We start from the raw sequence: 23,530 nt of genomic DNA, 5'->3' as shown, positions 1-23,530 counted from the left end.
TGTGCAAGACACAATGTGCAAGACACAATAGGACGTCCCGGTGGTTTCTTAATGTCCTTGTGGATTTTAGGTAAGAAATAGAAATACGGTTTATTCACGTTTTTTTATTTTAATATAATTTCTTTCATCTTTGGTGAGTATACCTTGATCAAAGGCCTCATCTATCATTTTATGTTAATTTCTAACTGCGGGAAGGGGTCATGATGTATAACACTATAGTATTTCTTATTTGAAAGAATGATATTAGCTTCATGTTCATAATAATCTAAATCCATAATAACAAGCCCTCCCCCTTTATCAGCCGGGCGAAAAACAATTTGTTTATTATCCTGTAGATTCTTCAATTATCTTTCGGGAGTGGTGATGTTCTGTTTCTTGTTAAAAAAAAATTATTTTATCTGACGTGATCTTTTAAACATCAGCCAAGACAAGGTCTGAAAAAACTTCAATGAGTGGTCCCTGCTTATAAATTGGGTAAAATCTTGAAGGCAATTTAACCGGTTGGTGTCTGGTATTAGGGGACTCTGGTATACCTAAAGGATCATCAGATTCATCCATTAGTTCCCCCTTATTATATTTGTTCGGATCATTTGTTCGTACCTTTATAATCAATAGATACTTTTAATTAAAAAAAAAACCTTTGTAAATTCAGTTTTCTTATTTTTGGAAATCTAGAAATAGCTGAAAGTGGTCCACTGTTGATGATGGGCAAAAGATAACCCCTGCTGTAGTAAAGTAGTTTCTTGTTGATCTAATGTATATCTAGAGATATTGTATATATAAACTGAATTAATTTGGTAATATTGTCTGAGTTATTGGTAATAGGGGAGGCCGATTTTATTACTCCGGGGGGAGCTGTATTCTAGCTTGTTCCTTTCTTCCTTTTTGGCACCCTCTATGTCCCCGCGGTCGTCTTTTTTTCTTTTTTGGCTTCTGGGGCTGAAAAACTGCGTGATGCGTTGATTTACCTTCAGGCGAGCCCCTAAAAAAAGTGGGTCTGTTTGGGACCCTACAAAAGATTGTTGAGGGTTCCTGATGAATGGGACAGTAAAAGTGTGATCATCAATATTGTCTATGATAGTAATATTACTATTATTGCTGCTGTCTAAATGCAAATCTGATATGGGTGATGTTTGAAGTGGTATTGGCGAAAATGCTCTGATGGGAGTAGGGCAAACAGAAATAGCTAAGAGGTCAATAAGATCACTATGTAATTCACTCGGAAACATATGTCCCCCAAGCCCTACAGCACGCCCGGTTTCCGGTGCTCCCTCTACCTAAACAGCCCATTTTTCACAAATAGCCACCATGCCTCATTGCTTTGCCATGTTGTTCTGAAGCCCTCCTGACCCGTTGGGTAAGTCTAACAACCTCTTTCTTACGAACCTAGTAGTCTTCCTCGTTCCCATTCCCTCCTGTCCCTTTGGAACCCTTTCCTGTCTCTTCTTCCTCCTTTCTGTCCTCATCTCCTCTTCTTCCCATATGTTGCTTACACCAACCACATTGTTGTTGATTGTACCTACCCTGATCACATAGAAGCTTGGACCATGTACCTTGAGTTGACTAGTTGATGTTTGAATTGTCATGTCTTTAACTATTCACTTTAATGTATTCAACATCCTGTCTTGTTACTGAATACCTGACTTTATATAGTGATGGTACGCATCATATGTGTGTACCCTATCGACAACCGCGTTTCCTACGATGCCTGTTTATTGATGGTGTTTTTGTAATTTACTTGAACTTTGTACTTTTAATAAAACGTTAATGTAAAAAAAAAAAAAAAGATCACTATGTAAAGGTGGAATAAGGGTCAGCTTTGGAGGTGGAGAGGGAGATAACTGTAAAAATGGAACTGGAGTAACAGATTTGGTAGTGCACTGATTGATAATAGTTTTGCTAGCCTGTAAGAATAGGCTTCTCTGTGTATGAGGAAGCCCCAGTATTTTTATGGATGAAGATGACATCTGATCACAATCAGTTGTGGATAATTCTGCATCTGGACACGAAACGCGTTGCTTTTAATGTTATAATGAATGCATAAATATCAATTCATGGACCAGCGCCGTTATTGAGGGGAACACCTTTTCTACATTCCTATCCATGCTTTGTTACCGGTGAGACTGACGTCACACCGGGAAGTTCCTTGTGGCAGCTGTCCGGCCTTTCATTCATTCCAAGACGCTACTGTAGGTGTTGTGCTCTAAGCGGAACACCTAAGGGTAAGGACCCATCTTTCTTACCACTCCGTTTCACCCACCTAAACGGTCCTCCACTAGGGGCAAACATCTTGTTGTATTTTTATCTCCTTGTATTAGTTTAATAATGGCACCGAACCCGGTGACCGGTTGGACTTTGTCCCATTGGAGGTTGCAGCACCAGGACCGTGCAGGTTTTAGGATAACATGGATTACTATGTTAACCGCATGTGCCTGCGGGAACAACTCATTTCCCGACTAACTTTAGTCTCCGTGGAGACATCTCAACCACGGGACTCTGATGCTCCTACAAGTACCCTAAATACTGAAGGAATACAGGTAATGCTGACTCTTTTCCATACCCTTGAAAATAAACTTAAAGAAGAAATGCAGCAGCAGATCAATGTCAATTTTCTTGAACTTTATTTAGTGTAAAAAATTACACCACGTGGATTGACAGTAAATTTTAATCCATCTTTTTTAGATGATACCAATTGTGTTGTTAACTGGCACACTCTACTTGATGAATGTACATTTAAATTGTTGAGAAATATTTGTGATCAGCGCATAACACGTTGCAATGAGCTAAATATTAAAATTATGGGTATACATAATTCTCTACATCAATATTCCACTTTCTCTGATTATAAGAAAATGTATCATAATATCTCCAGCCGAATAATTAAATTAGAAACCTACCTTAAAGAGAAAAAGGCCATTAAATACAACAGAGATCGTAATGATTATAACTCTGGAGACCCGTGGTCATGGCATAAAAATAAATAGAGAAATCACCACATTTCAGACACTACTGTCATGAACGCAGTGTCATTTCCATTTAGAAACACCTCCAATAAACCAAATCATTCTTCGGCTGTAGCCCATAGTTCTGACCAACCCTCTCCTAATACTTTTGCCCCTAATAACTATAAACTAACTGGACGTAATTTCACCAACAGTAAATACAGATATATTCGGAACCAACATCAGAATGAACCCAAATCTCAGCTTATCCATATACAGTCTCCCCACACTTCCAGTACATCTTCTACAGTACCAATCACCATATCTCCTACTACAGCTCCTGATATTGTAGAAGTTCCAGTGCCTATGTTAGTTTCAGCTTCTCATACAGCTCCATCTCGTAGTGCAGTTTCCACACCTGATGCAGCAACTATATCTGCTATTATTCATCCTGCACAAGATATTAGTTCACCTCGGGTCCAGATGCAGCATTTATCCACAACTGATTGTGATCAGATGTCATCTTCATCCATAAAAATACCGGGGCTTCCTCATACACCCAGAAGCCTATTCTTACAGGCTAGCAAAACTATTATCAATCAGTGCACTACCAAATCTGTTACTCCAGTTCCATTTTTACAGTTATCTCCCTCTCCACCTCCAAAGCTGACCCTTATTTCACGTTTACATAGTGATCTTATTGACCTCTTAGATATTTCTGTTTGCCCTACTCCCATCAGAGCAATACCACTTCAAACATCACCCATATCAGATTCGCATTTAGACAGCAGCAATAATAGTAATATTACTATCATAGAGAATACTGATAATCACACTTTTACTGTCCCATTCATCAGGAACCCTCAACAATCTGTTGTAGGGTCCCAAACAAACCCACTTTTTTTAGGGGCTCGCCTGAAGGTAAATCAACGCATCACGCAGTTTTTCAGCCCCAGAAGCCAAACAAGAAAAAAAGAAGACCCCGGGGACATAGAGGGGGTCAAAAAGGAAGAAAAGAACGAGCTTGAATACAGTTCCCCCGGAGTAATAAAATCGGCCCCCCCATATTACCAATAGACAATATTACCAAAATGAATCCAGTTTATATATACAATATCTCTAGATATACATTAGATCAACAAGAAACTACTTTACTACAGCGGGGGTTATTTTTTTGCCCATCATCAACAGTGGACCACTTTCAGCTATTTCTAGATTTCCAAAAATGTATAAGAAAACTGACTTTACAAAGGTGTTTTTCATTAAAAGAATCTACTAATTATAAAGGTACATATGAACATAATGATCCGAACAAATATAATAAGGGGAACTAATGGATGAATCTGATGATCCTTTAGATATACCAGAGTCCCCTAATACCAGACACCAACCGGTTAAATTGCCTTCAAGATTTTACCCTATTATAAACAGGGACCACACATTGAAGTTTTTTCAGACCTTGTCTTGGCTGATTTTAAAAAGATCACGTCCGATAAAAAAAAAATGTTTAACAAGAAACTGCCGAAAAGAGCATTGAAGAATCTACAGGATAATAAACAAATAGTTTTTCGCCCCGCTGATTGTTATTATGGATTTAGATTATTATGAACATGAAGCTCATATTCTTTCAAATAAGAAATACTATAGTGTTGTTATACATCATGACCCCTTCCCGCAGTTAGAAATTAATTTACATAAAATGATAGATGAGGCCTTTGATCAAGGTATACACACTAAAGATGAAAGAAATTATATTAAAATAAAAAACGGGAAGAAACCGTATTTCTACTTCTTACCTAAGATCCACAAGGACGTTAATAAACCACCGGGACGTCCTGTTGCGTCTTGAACACATTCTGCTACAAGTAATATGGCCCATTATGTTGACTTATATCTACACGATTACGTAATAAAACTTCCAAGTCACCTCCGTGACTCTACATACCTGATTGAATCCCTTCTTGATATGACTTGGAAACTGGGATGGATACTGATCATAAACAGTTTTTAATCAATGCTCTTAAATTCATTTTAGAAAACAATTTTTTTTACTTATAATACTAAAATATATCACCAGGACGTCGGCACGGCGATGGGTGCTAAAGTCGCACCTTCATTTGCAAATCTTTTATGGAAGTGTTTGAAAATCAATTTATTTGGGGAAATCCCATTTTAAGCCCTCACATTATTTTATATCGCCAATTCATTGATGACTTGTTTTTTATTTGGGATGGCCCAGTTGGGTCAGAGACATTACTCATCGAAGACTCTTAACAATGACTGGGGGATTTCGTTCACCATGGAGTCTAATGTCAACACTATCACGTTCTTAGACCTGTGCATTTCTCGCGATGAACATTCATTTTTTTACTTTCACTCATTTTAAATCAGTAGAAGTAAATAGTTAGATTTTACTAGCAATCATTATAAAAAATGGATTCAGAATATCCCGTTTAGCCAGTACCGACAGATTAGAAAAAACTGCACCAAAGATAGCGATTTTCATGATCAATCACGGATACTGAAGAAGCGGTTTAAAGCCAAAAAATATCCACCACAGATCATCAATGATGCATTTGCAAAAGTTAAACTATTAAACCAAAGAAAATGCCTACTCCCAAAGAAAACAATGAGTGAATCTGAACAAATGAACAAATTCGCTGGAAATTTTATCATCACTTTTAACAATAATGCTACAGCCATTAGAAATATTTTAAAATTACGTTGGCATGTACTACATCAAGATAATTATTTGAAAAATTCTTTACCTAAAGGACCAAAATTTACCTTTCGGAGAGCACCGAATTTGAAGAGTATTTTAGCTCCCAGCCAATTGCGACAGCATCGCCAAACTAGAAAAGAAAATTATCTAAGACCAGGAAGCTACAAGTGCAATAAAAGAAATTGTCTCTGTTGTAAAGAAATCACCCATGGCCTGACAACGGTAATTAAAAAAAAACAAAAACCTGGAGATACCTTTAATATTAAAACCAGATTAACATGTCAATCTGACCATGTTGTTATTTATGTTATACGGTGTCTTTGCTCATTACAATATGTAGGACGCACCACTCAGTCCCTTCACAATCGATTAAACAAACATCGTCAAAATATTCGTAATACATTTTTACTAGTGTTCAGACACTGTGCACAATTTCATCCTGATATACAGCATCCCATAACCATCACACCTCTAGAAGCAATCCCACAATATGTTTAAAACCGTTTTGAACAGTTAAAAAGAAAATAAATATACTGGATCTACAGGATGGGAACTTTAGTCCCGGACGGATTAAATAAACTTTCAGAAGTTATATTGTAATATCAGCTTCCTGCCAATAGCAATTATAATATCTTTGCTGGGTGTTCACATTTGCCATCCTGTCACCCAATAATTTAATACACTAGGACTATATTTATCCATTTAATCACATTTCTTCATACATATTTTCCAAATATTTTCCTACCTGATTGCCATGATATTCCTAGTGTATGTGCTGCTCGCAGAGTCTCCTAGGTGATTGACATCGTTCTGCTCGCTTTCCTGCATATCAGCTTCCTAGTGTTCATCAACACATTAAACATCCTGCTCTTGCTGCTAAACACTGCCATCTACTGGAGGTTTTTCATCATAGCACCGGCACTTTTTCTTTTACCCCAAATGAATGAATAATATTGATTTTCTGTAAAGCATATTTTAGTTTTTTTTTATTCTATTGATTTTTAACTATATACATACATATATATATATATATATATATATATATATATATATATATATACACCGTATATACTCGAGTATAAGCCGAGTTTTTCAGCACGATTTTTCGTGCTGAAAACACCCCCCTCGGCTTATACTCGAGTGAACTCCCCCACCCGCAGTGGTCTTCAACCTGCGGACTTCCAGAGGTTTCAAAACTACAACTCCCAGCAAGCCCGGGCAGCCATCGGCTGTCCGGGCTTGCTGGGAGTTGTAGTTTTGAAACCTCCGGAGGTCCGCAGGTTGAAGACCACTGCGGCCTTCAACATCATCCAGCCCCCTCTCACCCCCTTTAGTTCTGAGTACTCACCTCCGCTCGGCGCTGGTCCGGTCCTGCAGGGCTGTCCGGTAAGGAGGTGGTCCGGTGAGGAGGTGGTCCGGGCTGCTATCTTCACCGGGGAGGCCTCTTCTAAGCGCTTCGGGCCCGGCCTCAGAATAGTCACGTTGCCTTGACAACGACGCAGATACGTCGTTGTCAAGGCAACGGCTCTATTCCGGGCCGGAAGCGCGGAGAAGAGGCGCCCCCGGTGAAGATAGCAGCCCGGACCACCTCCTCACCGGACCACCTCCTTACCGGACAGCCCTGCAGGACCGGACCAGCGCCGAGCGGAGGTGAGTACTCAGAACTAAAGGGGGTGAGAGGGGGCTGGATGATGTTGAAGGCCGCAGTGGTCTTCAACCTGCGGACCTCCGGAGGTTTCAAAACTACAACTCCCAGCAAGCCCGGACAGCCGATGGCTGCCCGGGCTTGCTGGGAGTTGTAGTTTTGAAACCTCTGGAGGTCCGCATGTTGAAGGCCGCAGTGGTCTTCAACCTGCGGACCTCCGGAGGTTTCAAAACTACAACTCCCAGCAAGCCCGGACAGCCGATGGCTGCCCGGGCTTGCTGGGAGTTGTAGTTTTGAAACCTCTGGAGGTCCGCAGGTTGAAGACCACTGAGGGCGAATGATGAGAAGAGGATGATGAAGGGGGGGGGGGTGTGGGGATGATGAAGGGGGGTGGGGATGATGAAGGGGGGGGGGGTGTGGGATGATTACAAGGGGATGATGAAGAGGGGATGTGTGGGATGATAAGGGGATGTGTGGGATGATGACAAGGGGATGATGAAGGGGGGATGTGTGGGATGATGACAAGGGGATGATGAAGGGGGGATGTGTGGGATAAGGGGATGTGTGGGATGATGACAAGGGGATGATGAAGGGGGGATGTGTGGGATAAGGGGATGTGTGGGATGATGACAAGGGGATGATGAAGGGGGGATGTGTGGGATGATGACAAGGGGATGATGAAGGGGGGATGTGTGGGATGATAAGGGGATGTGTGGGATGATGACAAGGCGATGATGAAGGGGGGATGTGTGGGATGATAAGGGGATGTGTGGGATGATGACAAGGGGATGATGAAGGGGGGATGTGTGGGATGATGACAAGGGGATGATGAAGGGGGGATGTGTGGGATAAGGGGATGTGTGGGATGATGACAAGGGGATGATGAAGGGGGGATGTGTGGGATAAGGGGATGTGTGGGATGATGACAAGGGGATGATGAAGGGGGGATGTGTGGGATGATAAGGGGATGTGTGGGATGATGACAAGGCGATGATGAAGGGGGGATGTGTGGGATGATAAGGGGATGTGTGGGATGATGACAAGGGGATGATGAAGGGGGGATGTGTGGGATGATGACAAGGGGATGATGAGGATGTTAATGACGGGTCTGGATGATGACAGGGGGGGATGAGGTATTTCCCACCCTAGGCTTATACTCGAGTCAATAACTTTTCCTGGGATTTTGGGTTGAAATTAGGGGTCTCGGCTTATACTCGGGTCGGCTTATACTCGAGTATATACGGTATATATATATATATATATATATATATATATATATATATATATATATATATATATATATATATATATATATATATATATATATACGGTGTATATATATATATATATATATATATATATATATATATATACACATACTGGTTTTTATTACAAATTGCTGCTAGAATTTTTTATTTTAGTTTGTATGTCTTTTGCACACGGCTCCTCCGGTATCCCGGAAGTGGTCAACCTTTTTCAATTTGTCATCTTCTAAAAGCGAGTACTTTTCCTACTGTATACTATGCCTGATGAAGACCCCTGTCCGGGGTTGAAACGCATTGCATTTAATTTTATAATAAATGCATATACATCTATTCATGGACCAGCGCCGTTATTGAGGGGTACACCTTTTCTACATTCATATCCAAGCTGAACAGCTTAGCACCACATCTACTATGACGTTTCAAAATAGAATGGCCTTAAATATGATCTTAGCCGAGAAAGGAGGGGTATGTAAAATGTTTGTGGATACCTGTTGTACATACATTCCAGATAACACAGGACCCAACGGTAAAGTAACCATAGCCATAAAAAAGTTAGAAAGCCTTTCATTGGAACTTCAAAGAAATTTTGGAGTGTCAGACCCCTGGGACCAATATTTTAATGGAATGGGGGGTTGGCAAAATATGTTGATTCCAATAGAAATAATTATTATCCTTGCATTTATCATCTGTTGTGTGCTGCCATGCCTGAAGAAGATGTGTGAAAAAGCCACAGACAATGCTACTCCTATGATGACAAACAACGACTATGAAGAATACCATGATGGATCATATACCCCATTACAGAAATTCCCGAATACAGAATCATCGTATATGTAAGGGACAGGATCTGAAAATCTATGTACAAAGTCTGTGGCAAGGGGGGTCATGGAATAGCCATGACTCATCTAACGTACAGCAAGAAGAAAATGAGTTTGATAATTACATAGGACAGATGAGATAGGATAACATGTTAGGGAAAGAATGTAAAAATAGTCATTTCAAGGGGGAACAACTGTAATGGACTTAACATATATAATCATTGTATAAATGGTATAACATGTCATATTTTACATTCTTAGCGGTTTTTGCTTAAAATTAGCTGATCTGACAGAATATCATCTTCACAGTGTAGCCTGCACTATCAAACTTGAACTATTAGCAGAGAGATAAAAGTCATGTCAACCTGATATTTTTAGAGAAAAAAAGTTAAGAATTGCTTAGATGAAAAACAAGTCAAGCTTGCGCATCACAAAAAGCTATGTACACGTAGACTAACACATACAATTAATCGATAATGTGAGTGGTAATTTCTGTTAATTCTGAAGTCTTTATAAACCCATGTCAAATGTTGTAATAAAGGGAAGGAAGTATTTCTGCACTGAACTATTGTGTCAGTGTGTTATTGACTCTGATACATGTATCAAATAATAATTTCAGATGGGAACAGATATCCACTAGGTCCTGAAGGAGAGATCTACTTCAGTAGGGCAAAAAAAAAGGTAACTAAGAAAAAAACGAAGGGGTTATGCTATCTGTTAAAATTATTCTTATATTGAAAGCAGACAAATATACATGTGAATTAGGATCATATGGACCAATTTTTTTCCTCAATACAGATAGTAAGCTATATGCCAAGATGTTAGCTCATAGGTAGCAGAAAGTTATTTGGTGAGTTAGTAGATAAGGACCAGAATGGATTTATTCCAGAGCGGTTGAGGAAATTTAATCTTAGAAGGCTCTATGTTGCTGTGCTTTTGGTGGCCACCAAACGCACGACAACATACCCCAGGGAGTACCAATTTGATTGTTTTGTGGACCTGAAAACGCCGAAACGCGTTGTCCGAAATCTTTTAAATAAATACCGTCCTGTGCTACCGTGGCGTTCTGAGTCCTGCCCTCACAAGCAGAAGCGCTCCATCCATTTCCCTCCTTTTCTTCATTCACACTGATTATAAATGTGTATAATCCCTCCCCCTAAAAGAAGTTTGAATCAACCCCCTATTTCCATTTTATAATTAAAATAAATGTTTAAAAAAATAATTAAATAACATGTGGTATCGCCACTTGCGTCTACGTCTGAATTACTGAACTATAACGTTAATTGAAATGCATGGACAATGGTGTTAACAGAAAAAATACCATAAGTCCAGAATTGTACATTTTTGGTCACTTCATATAGCGGAAAAAAATTATAAAGAGGTGATTCACCTCACTAGATCCCATGGATCCATTCAAGTAACATAGTAACATAGTTCATGAGGTTGAAAAAAGACCAGAGTCCATCAAGTTCAACCTATATCCCTAATGAGTCCTTACGGAGTTGATCCAAAGGAAGGCAAAAAACCCTCATACTAGTAAAAATTCCTTCCCGAATTCAAATATGGCAGACAGAATAAATCCCTGGATCAACGTTCTGTCCCTATAAATCTAGTATACATAACCAGCGATGTTATTACTCTCCAAGAAAGCATCCAGACCAGTTTTGAACTCTTTTACAGAGTTCACCATGACCACCTCCTCAGGCAGAGAACTCAACAGCCTCACTGCTCTTAAAGTAAAGAACCCCCGTCTGTGCTGGTGTAGAAACCTTCTTTCCTCTATACGTAGAGGATGCCCCCTTGTTATAGATACAGTCCTGGGTGTAAATAGATCATAGGAGAGATCTCTGTACTGTCCCCTGATATATTTATACATAGTTATTAGGTCTGCCCTAAGCCTTCTTTTTCTAAACTAAATAACCCTAATTCTGATAATCTTTCTGGGCACTGTAGTCCTCCAATTCCCCGTATTACTCTGGTTGCCAGTCTTTGAACCCTCTCCAGCTCCACTATATATTTCTTGTACACTGGTGCCCAGTACCGTACACAGTATTCCATGTGTGGTCTGACTAGTGATTTGTACAGCAGTAGAATGATTTCCTTGTGGTGGGCATGTATGCCCCTATTGATGCACCCCATGATTTTATTAGCCTTGGCAGCAGCTGCCTGACTCTGGTCACTACAACAACATTTACTGTTAACTAAGACTCCTAAGTCCTTTTCCATATCAGTCGTCCCAAGTGTTCTCCCATTTAATACATAACCCCAGCCCGGATTTTTTCTCTCCATGTGCATTACCTTACATTTATCAGTGTTGAAACTCATTTGCCACTTCCCAGCCCAAACCTCCAACCTATCCAGATTTATTTGTAACAGTGCACTGTCCTCTATAGTGTTTACCGCTTTACAGAGTTTAGTATCATCTGCAAAGATTGCTACTTTACTATTCAACCCCTCTACAAGGTCATTAATAAATATATTAAACAGAACAGGACCCAAGACAGACCCCTGTAGTACCCCACTAGTAACAGTCACCCAATCAGAACAAGTACCATTTATAACCACCCTCTTTTTCCTATCACTGAGCTAGTTACTTACCCACTTACACACATTCTCTGGGGGATGCCCCATCCTTCTCTGGGACCACATGCCCCATCCTTCTCATGTTATGCACCAATCTTTTATGAGGCACCGTATCAAATGCTTTGGAAAAATCCAGAAATACGACATCCAGCGATTTCCCCTGGTCCAGTCTGGAGCTCACCTCCTCATAGAAGCTGATCAGGTTAGTTTGACAGGACCGATCCCTCATAAAGCCATGCTGATATGGGGTCATATGTTTATTTTCATTAAGATACTCCAAAATAGCATCTCTTAGAAAACCCTCAAACAATTTACATACAACGGAGGTTAAACTAACAGGTCTATAATTCCCTGGGTCACCTTTTGTTCCCTTTTTAAATATTGGTACCACATTTGCTATGTGCCAGTCCTGGGGAACAGTCCCTGTTGCTATGGAGTCCCGGAATATTAAAAATAGGGGACTGTCTATAACATTACTTAATTCCTTTAGAACACCGGGGGTGAATGCAATCTGGACCTGGTGATTTGTCTGTTTTGATTTTTTTGTAGGCGGCACTGTACTTCTTCCTGGGTTAGACAGGTGACCTGTACTGGGAAGTTTACCTTATCACACTGTATTTCACCTGGCATTTCATTTTACGCGGTGAACACAGTGGAGAAGAATTTGTTTAATATATTTGCTTTTTCCTGATCCCCGTTTATAATTTCTTCCTCATCATTTTTTAAGGAGACCACACTTTCATTTTTGACCTTTTTGCTATTTATATAGTTAAAGAACATTTTGGAGTCAGTTTTACTCTCTTTGGCAAGGATTCTCTCTGTCTCTATTTTTGCGGCTTTTATCTGTTTACATATTTAACACTTTTCTCTATAGCTTTTTAATGCTTCTTCACTGCTGTCCTGTTTTAGTATTTTAAATGCTTTATTTTTGTCCTTTATTGCCCCTTTAATGTTATTATTCATCCATATTGGTTTTCTTTTATTGCTGACCCTTTTTTCCCATAAGGTATATATTTATTACAGTGATAATTTAAGATATATTTAAAAGTCTCCCATTTAGTGTCAGTAGTCTTGTTTTTGAGGACAATATCCCATTTTATATTGTTAAGGGCTTCTCTGAGCTGATCAAACTTTGCCTTCCTAAAGTTCATTGTTTTTGTGGCCCCTTGAGAGATTAACTTATTGAAAAATAAGTTATAATATATTATATTATGATCACTATTTCCCAGGTGTCCTTTTACCTGCACATTAGATACTCTGTCAGGTCTGTTGGTTAATTTTCAAATTTCAAGGAATATAGTTGACTTCAACAGGATTAAAACTGAACCCCTCTCTTCTGTGAATTTGGAAATAAGATTTGGAATAATCTAATTTAAAAAGCTGATAAAATTGTCCTGATAACATTTATCTACCAAAATTATTGAGCCTTTTTTTGTGTAGCTCCTCTACTTATGAGTGAGAAACTATTAAGAAGAAAAATTGCTGTTTTTAAACTTTTTGATTTGGGAGCAAAAGTGGATGATAATAAAGGTTGATTATTTTTTTTAGTTCACCAAGAGAGAGGTCTTTTATTCCCCAATATCCAGTGTTTTTTGGGATCACAGATTTCTTGGTTTAAAGATTGGTGGGAGGATGGACTTTTCTGTTATTTGATGGAACGCTTTGAAGGGTAAATTTTGCATATTTTTGAACTAGTGTAATTGGGTCATCTGGTGGAGTGGAAGTGTCCTAGCATTGCATTACTATTGAAAATTTGAGAACATTTTAAGATAGTGGAAGGAAAGATGACTTTTAGTGGAGTAGTGTAAAAAGAAATGTATATTTGAAGCAGGTATTAGAAATTTTAAGATCTAGGTAGAGGAGGTAAAGTTCCATGTAATCAGATTAAAGGAGAATTTCCAGGGGTTATCCACCATAAAGGTGATTTTAGTATGTACCTGCCAGACAGTAATGGACATGCTTATGAAGAATCTGTGTTTATCTTGGAACTAAATGGCTATGTTGAAAGATTACCATAATGCCGTGGCTATCTTTTTGTGAACTGGGCATTTCCTGTAGTTCGTTTTCTCAAACTACAAATCCCATAGTTACTTGTTTGTAAGTGTGAGGTCACTTTCCTCCTTCCCACACATCAGCCACCCCACCCACTGGAACACAAATATGCTGCATTCCAATCAAAAGATCAGTGTTTTTTAACCAGAGTGCCTACAGCTCCACCCATTGAAGCAGGACAGGCTACCTTTGCACACCTGACTAGTGATATCATGTCTTGGCCGCACTGCAACCTGGGAAAACCTAAGACCTGAGTAATTTTGTATGCTGTTAAAAATAAATATTCAGGACAAAAATCACAGAAGAATTGTGAGACCACAGTCACACTCAGGTACAGACACTTTGTTAAAAACTACACTAAATAACTTTACAGCCCATGTAGCATGGTCAAATAAAAAAAAATCCTGGAATACCCCTTTAATCTATGGTACCTAAGAAAAAAAAGCTTGGCTTGAATATCTCCAAGTCAAGAATGCATTCTTTATTATCTCTGAGAAATATTTTTTTGTTTTTTTGTTTTGAGGGTATATCAGGTTTAATAGAGAACGTTGTCAATAACCTGATTAGGGGGAAAAAAAAAAACACAATCCAGCATGCATCTATAAACATTTAATTGTAAAAAGGACAGAGTCTTAAATTCAAAAGTCTTTCGAAATATAATATGCATATAGGGGAAATGAATGAGGAAACACAAAAATGATAGATAATGTAAATGTCTGTTCTGCGACCACTTAATACTTTAGGCTCCTTTCACACTACAAAATCACTCCGTTTTAAAGATCCGTACGAACTTCCGTCTGAAAATCAGCTGTAAAACGGGCAGTTACAAAATCCTATACGGCCGTTAGAAAATCCCATTATAGTCTATGGGATTTTTCTAATAGCCCTTTTAACCCATTGACGATAGTAACAGGAGAAATAGTTTAACGGGTTAAAACGGCTATTAGAAAAATCCCATAGACTATAATGTGATTTTCTAACGGCTGTATAGGATTTTGTAACTGCCGTTTTACAGCTGATTTTCAGATAGAACTTAGTACGGATCTTTAAAACTGAGATTTTGTAGTGTGAAACAAGCTTTAGATAAGTTACAAATGTTAAGCTTTTACCTCTGGTTGCGCAGAAAATTCTCGTAGTAAATGGCCATTCCAAACAAATCTCTGATCTGCCTAAAGAAAAAAAAAAAACATTTATTGTTCCAGGTTTTAAAAACAAAAGATCTGAAATATTTTTTTTTTCTTCAGTAAAAGGAACATGAATATTTCAATTACAACAAAGAAGCTAATTCAAACTGACTATTAGCATACGCATAGTTGGAAGACAGTTGTAAGATTGAAAAAAAAACAAAAAACGATAATTGTAAATTTGAAAAGTTGCACACCCACAATCAGCTATTTAACTAATAGAACAATACATGCTACTGTGCTGTGTTACAAATAAAAATTGCATTAAAAGAAGAAAAATTTCTATATAGTCTAATATTCTAAACAAAATTAGAGCAAGCTAAACATTGTTATGCATAAAAACTATTAACTTGTATTAGACTTTTTAGTCTAATACAAGTTAATAGTTTTTATGCATAACAATGTTTAGCTTGCTCTAATTTACTCACAGAAACAGTGACAGCCCTGTCAATGAGCTATTATTGGTATTGCAGCTCTGATCAATTGACTGAGTCTTACCCAACCTTTAATCCCTTAAAGGACAACTGCAGGGCTTTGAAACTTATCCCGTATCCACAGGGGGGATAAGTGATCGTAGGGGGTCCGACCACTGGGACCCCCGGGATCTCCTGAACAGGGCCCAGCATTAGTTCTCCGTGAGAGCGGCTAATGCGCGTAGCGACGACCTAGAGAGGTCAACGGTTACGCCCCCTCCCCATAGAGCTCTATGATGCAAGAACGCTGCCTCCCCGCCTCTCCCATTGAGCCACATGGAGGTGTGTCGGCAGAGCCGTGGCCCCTTGCAGAAGATCGCGGGGGGGGGGGGGGGGTCCCAGCGTTCGGAGCCCCCGTGATCCTGCAGATAAGGGATAAGTTGTTTTCAGCCGCAGGTGGCCTTTAACCCCTTAAGGACCACGGGATTTTCAGTTTTTGCACTTTCGTTTTTTCCTCACCTTTTAAAAATCATAACCCTTTCAACTGTGGACCTACAAATCCATATGATGGCTTATTTTTTGCACCACCAATTCTACATCAGTCATTTTACCCAAAAATCTACGCGAAACTGGAAAAAAAAAATAATTGTGCGACAAAATTGAAGAAAAAACACCATTTTGTAAATTTTGGGGGCTTCCGTTTCTACACAGTTCATTTTTCAGTAAAAATGACACCGTATATTTATTCTGTAGGTCCATAAGATTAAAATGATACCCTACTTATATAGGTTTGATTTTGTCATACTTCTGTAAACAAATCATAACTACATGCAGAAAAATTTATATGTTTAACCCCTTAACGACAATGGACGTAAATGTACATCATGGTGATGTGGTACTTCGCGCACCATGAAGAACATTTACGCGCCGCCAAGATCGCGAGCACCGGAGCGGTGCTCGAGTCATGCCCAGCAGGTCCCGGCTGCTATCAGCAGCCAGGGACCCACCAGTAATGGCGTACATCCACGATCGCCATATGCCGGTCACGGCATCTGCAGCAGTGCGGTACTTTGCATGGATGATCGGATCGCCCGCAGTGCTGCCGCGGATATACGATCATCCAGCATGGCGGCCGGAGGTCCCCTCACCATGCTCCAGCAGTCTCCTGGGGTCTTCTGCTCTGGTCTGAGATCGAGCAGACCAGAGCAGAAGATGACCGATAATACTGAGCAGTGCTATGTCCTATACATAGCACTGCACAGTATTAGCAATCAACTGATTGCAATGAATAGTCCCCTGTGGGGACATAAAAAGTGTGAAAAAAAATGTCAAAAAAGGTTAAATAAAAAAGTAAGATGTGAAAAATCCCCTCCCCAATAAAAAAGTAAAATGTCAGCTTTTGCCATTTTACCCTCAAAAAAACGTAATAAAAATAATTAATACACATATTTGGTATCACCGCGTTTTCACTGGGGCGGTCCCGATCAGCCCCACTGAGCAGCCGGGAAACTTTCACTTTCATTTTTAGACACTTTCGTTTTTAGACTTTGAACGCTGCGTTTAAAGGGTTAATAGAGCGCGGCACCGCGATCGCTGCCGCGCGCTATTAATCCCGGGTCCCGTCTTCCGTTACATGCCGGGACCGACCCGATATGACACGGGAGCCGGCCAAGGACGTTATACGTCCTTGGTCGTTAAGGGGTTAAGGACTCAGCTCATTTTGGCCTTTAGGACAAAGCCAAATTTCTCTGGCCTGTGTCAATCTATGCATTGATAGCTCTGAGATACTTTTATTTATCAGTCTGATATTGACATATTCTACTTTAAGATAGTGGTACATTTTCATTGATACTTGCATAATTTCTTTGTGAAAAATTTCAAAATGTCATGAAAAAATGTAAACGTTTTCTAAATGTGAAATGCTCTGCTTGAAAGGAAAATGGTCATGCTAAAAAATGACATAATAATTCACATATACAATATGTCTACTTTACATTGCCTTCATAAAGCACACATTTTTACTTTCCAAAGATATTAGATGGCTTCAAAGTTTAGCAACAATTTTCCAATAATTTATAAACATTTCAAACTCTGAATTTTTCAGTGACCAGTTAAGTTTGAAGTGGATTTGAGGGGCTTAAATGTTATAGATCCCCCATAAATGACCCCATAATAAAAGCTGTGCCCTTCAAAGTATTTAAAATGACATTCAGAAAGCTTGTTAATCATTTAGGTCTTTTATAGGAATAGCAGAAAAGTGGAGGTTTAAAGTCAAAATCCCAATATTTTACACTAACGTGTTGTCGCCCCAAATTGTTAATTTTTACAAGGGGTTAAAGGAGAAAAAGCCTCTAAAAATGTGTAATCCCTTATATATTTTCTATGGAAATACCCCATATGTGAAGGTAAAGTGCTCTGTGGGCGCACGACAGGGCTAAAACGGGAAGGAGTGACATTTGGCATTTGATGAGAGAATTTGGCTGGAATGGTTTTTGGGGCCATGTCACAATTACAAAGCTCCCATTGTGCCCAATTAGTGGGAAGCCCCTTATCAGTGACTTAATTTTGGAAACTACAACACTTTAAAGGGGTACTCCACCCCTAGACATCTTATGCCCTATCCAGAGGTCCGCCGCTGGGGACCCCCGCAATATAGCATGCGGCACCCACCTGTTTCTTGTCCGGAAGCGCTGGAGGGTCTGGGTGGCGACCACGAGAACGGAAGTCCCTGACGTAATGACTCCGCCCCCGTGTGACATCACGCCCCGTCCCCTCAATGCAAGTCTATGGGAGGGGGCGTGACGACCTCTGCAAAGATCAGTCACCCCTGTGCAAATCACCAAATTAGGCCTCAAATGTAACTCCTGAGCCATGTTGTGCACCCGCAGATTGCTTTACGTCAACATATGGAGTATTTCCGTAAACAGGAAAAATTGCATTACTTATTTTGGGGGGGCTTTACCTCTTTTGAAAATTAAAATTATGGGACACCAATAGCGAGTTAATGTAAAAAAAAAAAAAAAAAGCCCCAAATATTTCATTTTCACAAGTGATAAAAGGTGAAAAGTCCACCAAAATAAGTAACAATTTCTCCCGACTACAGAAATACCCCATACCTGGATGTAAACTGTTGCCTTGAAATACACCAGAGCTCCGGAGTGAGAGCGCTCCATGCACATTGGAGGCCTAAATTAGTCATTTCCACAGGGGTGGCTGACTGTGGCAGAGATTGTAAGGGGTGGGCAGTGGGTGCATCCTCCACACATGCTACTTTAGTGCCAACCTCTATAGGTGGTGTACATTTTTGCTCTCTTTGCAAGGGTGGCCACGAAGCTGCTGGGTTTACTTAGAGGACGAGGCCCCAATATGTCCTCATCGCAGCTGTATTGATTGAGGTTTATCTAACAGGCCTAGGCAAAAAAAAAAAAGCATTGGGGTGCTGGACCACAAACAATTTTTTTTATTTTTTTTAAGTGAATTTTAGTGAGCACTGTCAGGTTAATTTGGGTTCATGGGCGGCCAACAAACCCTGGAATCAATGGAACTGGGGTCATCTATAAGGTGGACAGGGACACTAATATGGGGGGCCTTTACTGATATTGCCCTGTGGTGCCACCCACTAGGGGCTCATCATTACTGGATGACGATGAGTGGGAGGAGGAAGAAATGTGAGGTCTTCCTCTTCTCCCTCAATAGCGGTCTCAGTGTCAGTGGCAAGCATGGCATATGCCTCCTCCACTGAAAAGAGCCTTGGGGGGGGGGGGGGGGGGGAGGGGTGTAAGCGTCTAAATGTAGTGTTTTTACTTTATTTCAGTGTGTAGTGCTTTTTTTTTACATTTGCTGTAAGTAATTTTTTTTAACTTTTTTAACAAAAAAAAAAAAAAAGTGCTGATCTGTATCAATTCACTGATCAGCAATCAGGGCAGTCTGCACACAGGGTACAGTGCGGCCACACCACAGCGCAGAACCTAGGGACAGCAGCAAGTACTGTTTCTTTTATTTTTATTTATTTTATTTTATTTTTTTGCAGTACGACAAGCTCCAAAATACAAAACGAAAAAAAAAAAAACTGTCTTCAAACTGCAGCCCTACAGATGTTGCAAGATATGCTGGGAGATGTACAGTGTAGCTGTACAGGGCAGCAAGGTGGTTAACACTGGTGCCTTACAGTGCTGGGGTCCTAAGCTCAAATTCCACCAAGGACAACATCTGCAAGAGTTTGTATGATCTCTCCATGTTTGCGTGGGTTTCCTTCTGGGTAACTAACTTCATTCAGCAGTTTGTGATGTTTATGGTGCACAAGCTTACGAAATATATATATATATATATATATATATATATATATATATATATATATACTCGACTGTTTGATAGTGACATTATTGTATTGCATTTACCCATCTTCAACTTAATTCAAACATTCTCAAAGGATCTCTGGCAGATATCTTCGCAGATAGACTAACTCTATTGAATGGGACTTCATTATTAAGTAGAGGTGCACCGAAATGGAAATTTCAGAACCGAAACGAAACAGAAATAAAAAAAAATGTCTGGCCGAAACCTATACCGATACCGAAAATTACTTCTGGTAAAATGCAGCGCTCCGCTCATTAGATTAGATTAGATTCCCCCACATTAGATTGCCAGCTCCCCCATATTAGGTCGGGAGTTCCCTCACATTAATAGGCAGCTCCCTCACAATAGTAGGCAGCTCCCCCACAATAGTAGGCAGCTCCCCCACAATAGTAGGCAGCTCCCCCACAATAGTAGGCAGCTCCCCCACAATAGTAGGCAGCTCCACCCCACAAAAGTAGGCAGCTCCCCCACATTAGGTCAGCATTTCCCCCACAATAGTAGGCAGTTCCCCCACAATATTAGGCAGCTCCCCACAACAATATTAGGCAGCTCCCCCCAACAATATTAGGCAGCTCCCCCCAACAATATTAGGCAGCTCCCCCCAACAATATTAGGCAGCTCCCCCCAACAATATTAGGCAGCTCCCCCCCAACAATATTAGGCAGATCCCCCCCAACAATATTAGGCAGCTCCCCCCACATTTGTAGGCAGCTCCCCCCTACATTAGGTCAGCAGTTCCCCCACAATAGTAGGCAGCTTCCCCCCACCCCACAGACATACAGTGTATGGCTGGAGGCTGTATGTCTGTACTGCTGCCCCCACAGTGTTCCGGTCACCGCTCCTCCGGCCCGAGGTCACATCTACTGCTATGGCCTATGGACCCTAGCAGTAGGTGCCGGGACCGGAGGAGCGGTGACCGGAACACTCAAGAAGATGACGCGCCGCCGGTCACTTACCAGGCCCCCGCCAGCGCGCGTTCTCCTGCGACGATCCTGCGGTCCTCCTGCATCTCTATGGTTGTACGCACGGGACATCAGTGATGTCCCGTGCGTACGACCATAGAGGCGCAGAAGCGAGGGACCGAAGGAGAATCGCAGGAGGACGCCGGGGAATGGTGAGTGACCGGCGGACATCCTTATGTCCCGAAAAGATTTTTCGGGACACAGGGATAGGAATACTTCTTTTTATGTTCCCGGGCCGGCTCCCTTGTGTGGCTGCAGGCGGGGGCCGACCAGAGCATATAAAACCTAATACTGTATACTAAAAACCAGTGGGCCTCCAGCTGTTGTGAAACTACAACTCCCAGCATGCCCGGACAGACTTTGCCGGTCCGGGCCTGCTGGGAGTTGTAGTTTCACAACAGCTGGAGGCCCCCTGGTTTTTAGTATACAGTATTAGGTTTTATATGCTCTGGTCGGCCCCCGCCTGCAGCCACACACGGGAGCCGGCCCGGGCACATAAAAAGAAGTATTCCTATCCCGGAGAGCGCACCCCCCCAGATGTTGTGCCCGGCCCCCCCTGCACCCCCCACGAGTGCCTCTGCCACTGGCAGTGTTTGTAACTTGTGCTGTGGGCGGGCAGGGGAGGTGGGTCATTATCGGCACATTTTTTGTTTCGGCATTTCCCCGAAATAGCTATTTTCGGCCGATATGTATCGGCCGCCGATATATCGGTGCATCCCTATTATTAAGTATTGCCTTAACATTTTAATTTGGTTTGCAATCCTCTCTTTACCTATGTTATTAGGTTTTACCTTATTGTTTGTAAAATTGGAAAAATTCTGTTACTTGCCTCGTAAACTCTTTATAATCTATGTTGGAGGGTTTCCTTCAGGTACTTCGGTTTCCTCCCATACTTCAAAATATGCTGATAGGCTGACAGCTACCTGTCTCTCACCACCCACTAACGATCGCTTACAAGTCCTCCTGACAGCTCTCTATATGCACACTTAGATAGATAGCTATTAATCACTGACCATCAACTTTAACCTAACTACTTTCCAACTCTGTTGATCCAGAGGAAAACAAAAACTACCCCATGAGGCTGATGCCAACTGCACTGTGAAAGAGAAAAAAATCCTTCCCAACTCCAATATGGCAATGAAAAAAAGTCCCTGGATCAAACTGCTATCTAAATAAATCTAGTATCCATAACTTGTAATATTTTTTTCCAGAAAAGTTTTTGAAATTGTTAATTGAGTTAGGCATCACAAATCATGTGGTAGACAGTTTCAAAGTTGCATTGTTCTTACAGTAAAGAATCCCCGCCTATGATGATGGTGAAATCCTATTTCCTCTAAACGTTGAGGATGCCCCCTTGTCATTGTTACCGGCCTAGGTAGAAAAATATCACTAGAAGGAGATTTGTACTGTCTATTCATATATTTGTAAATTGTGATCAAATTGCCCCTAAGAAATCTTTTCTTAAGACTAAATAACCCCAAGCTTGGTAAGGCTGCATTCACACCACGTTTTTTACATATGGGTGCCGGATCCGGCGGGGGAGGGGCAAACCAGGCGCTCCCGTACCCCAGCCGGATCAGCCCGTGACTCAATTTACTCTAATGATCCGACCGGAGTCAAACGGTGACTCTGGTTGGCTCAGTTTTGACCCGTATGCGGTTTTGGACCGGCCCTAAAACCGTAGTATACTACGGTTTTAGGTCCGGTCAGGAAACCGCATACGGGTCAAAACGGAGCCGACCGGAGTCACCGTTTGACTCCGGTCAGATCATTAAAGTAAATGGAGTCACGGGCTGATCCGACTAGGGTAAGGGAGCGCCCGGTTTGCCCCTTCCCCCGCCAGATTCGGCACCCGTATGTACAAAACATGGCGTGAATGCAGCCTTACCTGTCTTAGTACTGTAATCCTCCCATACCATCAATTATCTTTGTTTCCCTACCCTGCACCCTCTCCAGTTCAGCCATGTCCTTTTATATAGGTGCCCAAAATTGGACAATACTCCAAATGTGGTCTGACTAGTGAGTTATGCCGAGGCAAAACTACTGCCACAAGCCTCTTTACCGCTTTTGATACATCCCATGACTTTGTTACCTTGGCAGCAGCTGGTTGGCACTGGTCACTAAAGTTCAGTTTACTGTCCACCGGTCCCCAAAGTCATTTTCAGGAGAAGTTTAACCTAATGGTTTATTGCTTAGCACATAACTGTACAGGTTTTTACTGCTCAAGTGCATAACTTTACATTCATCCACATTAAAATGAATTTGCCATGTCTGTGTCTAAGCATCTAGTTCCCCCAGATCCCTCTGTAATAGGTTATCTTCCTCTCTGGTGATCCCCTTACCTAGTTTAGAGTCATCTGCAAAAATTAAACTTTTACTCTGTAATCCCTTTACTAGGTCATTAATAAACAGCACAGTATTAGCAGTTTTGGCTAATCGAATTGTCTATTTTTTAACAAGTTTATTACAGTATGTTATATGTCATTTACAAGATCTATTTAGGATGCTGTTACAAATATCCAATTTACAGTGGGGCAAAAAAGTATTTATTTAGTCAGCCACCAATTGTGCAAGTTCTCCCACTTAAA

General features: G+C 40.8%; 1 protein-coding gene across 4 annotated transcripts in view; it reads right to left on the bottom strand.

The window, feature by feature from the left end:
• Positions 1-23,530, bottom strand: part of SACM1L (SAC1 like phosphatidylinositide phosphatase) — a 647,794-nt gene that overhangs the window by 435,224 nt on the left and 189,040 nt on the right. For all 4 annotated transcript variants that reach the window (XM_056520232.1, XM_056520231.1, XM_056520230.1 and 1 more), the window contains one exon: positions 15,137-15,196. In XM_056520232.1, the coding sequence (XP_056376207.1) occupies positions 15,137-15,196 (60 nt within the window). The remainder of the gene's footprint in view (positions 1-15,136; positions 15,197-23,530) is intronic.

Source organism: Hyla sarda, chromosome 5, assembly GCF_029499605.1.
Source record: "Hyla sarda isolate aHylSar1 chromosome 5, aHylSar1.hap1, whole genome shotgun sequence".
Lineage (NCBI taxonomy): Eukaryota > Metazoa > Chordata > Amphibia > Anura > Hylidae > Hyla > Hyla sarda.
Note: the sequence above shows the minus strand (reverse complement) of the source record. Positions and strands in the feature narration are given on the sequence as shown.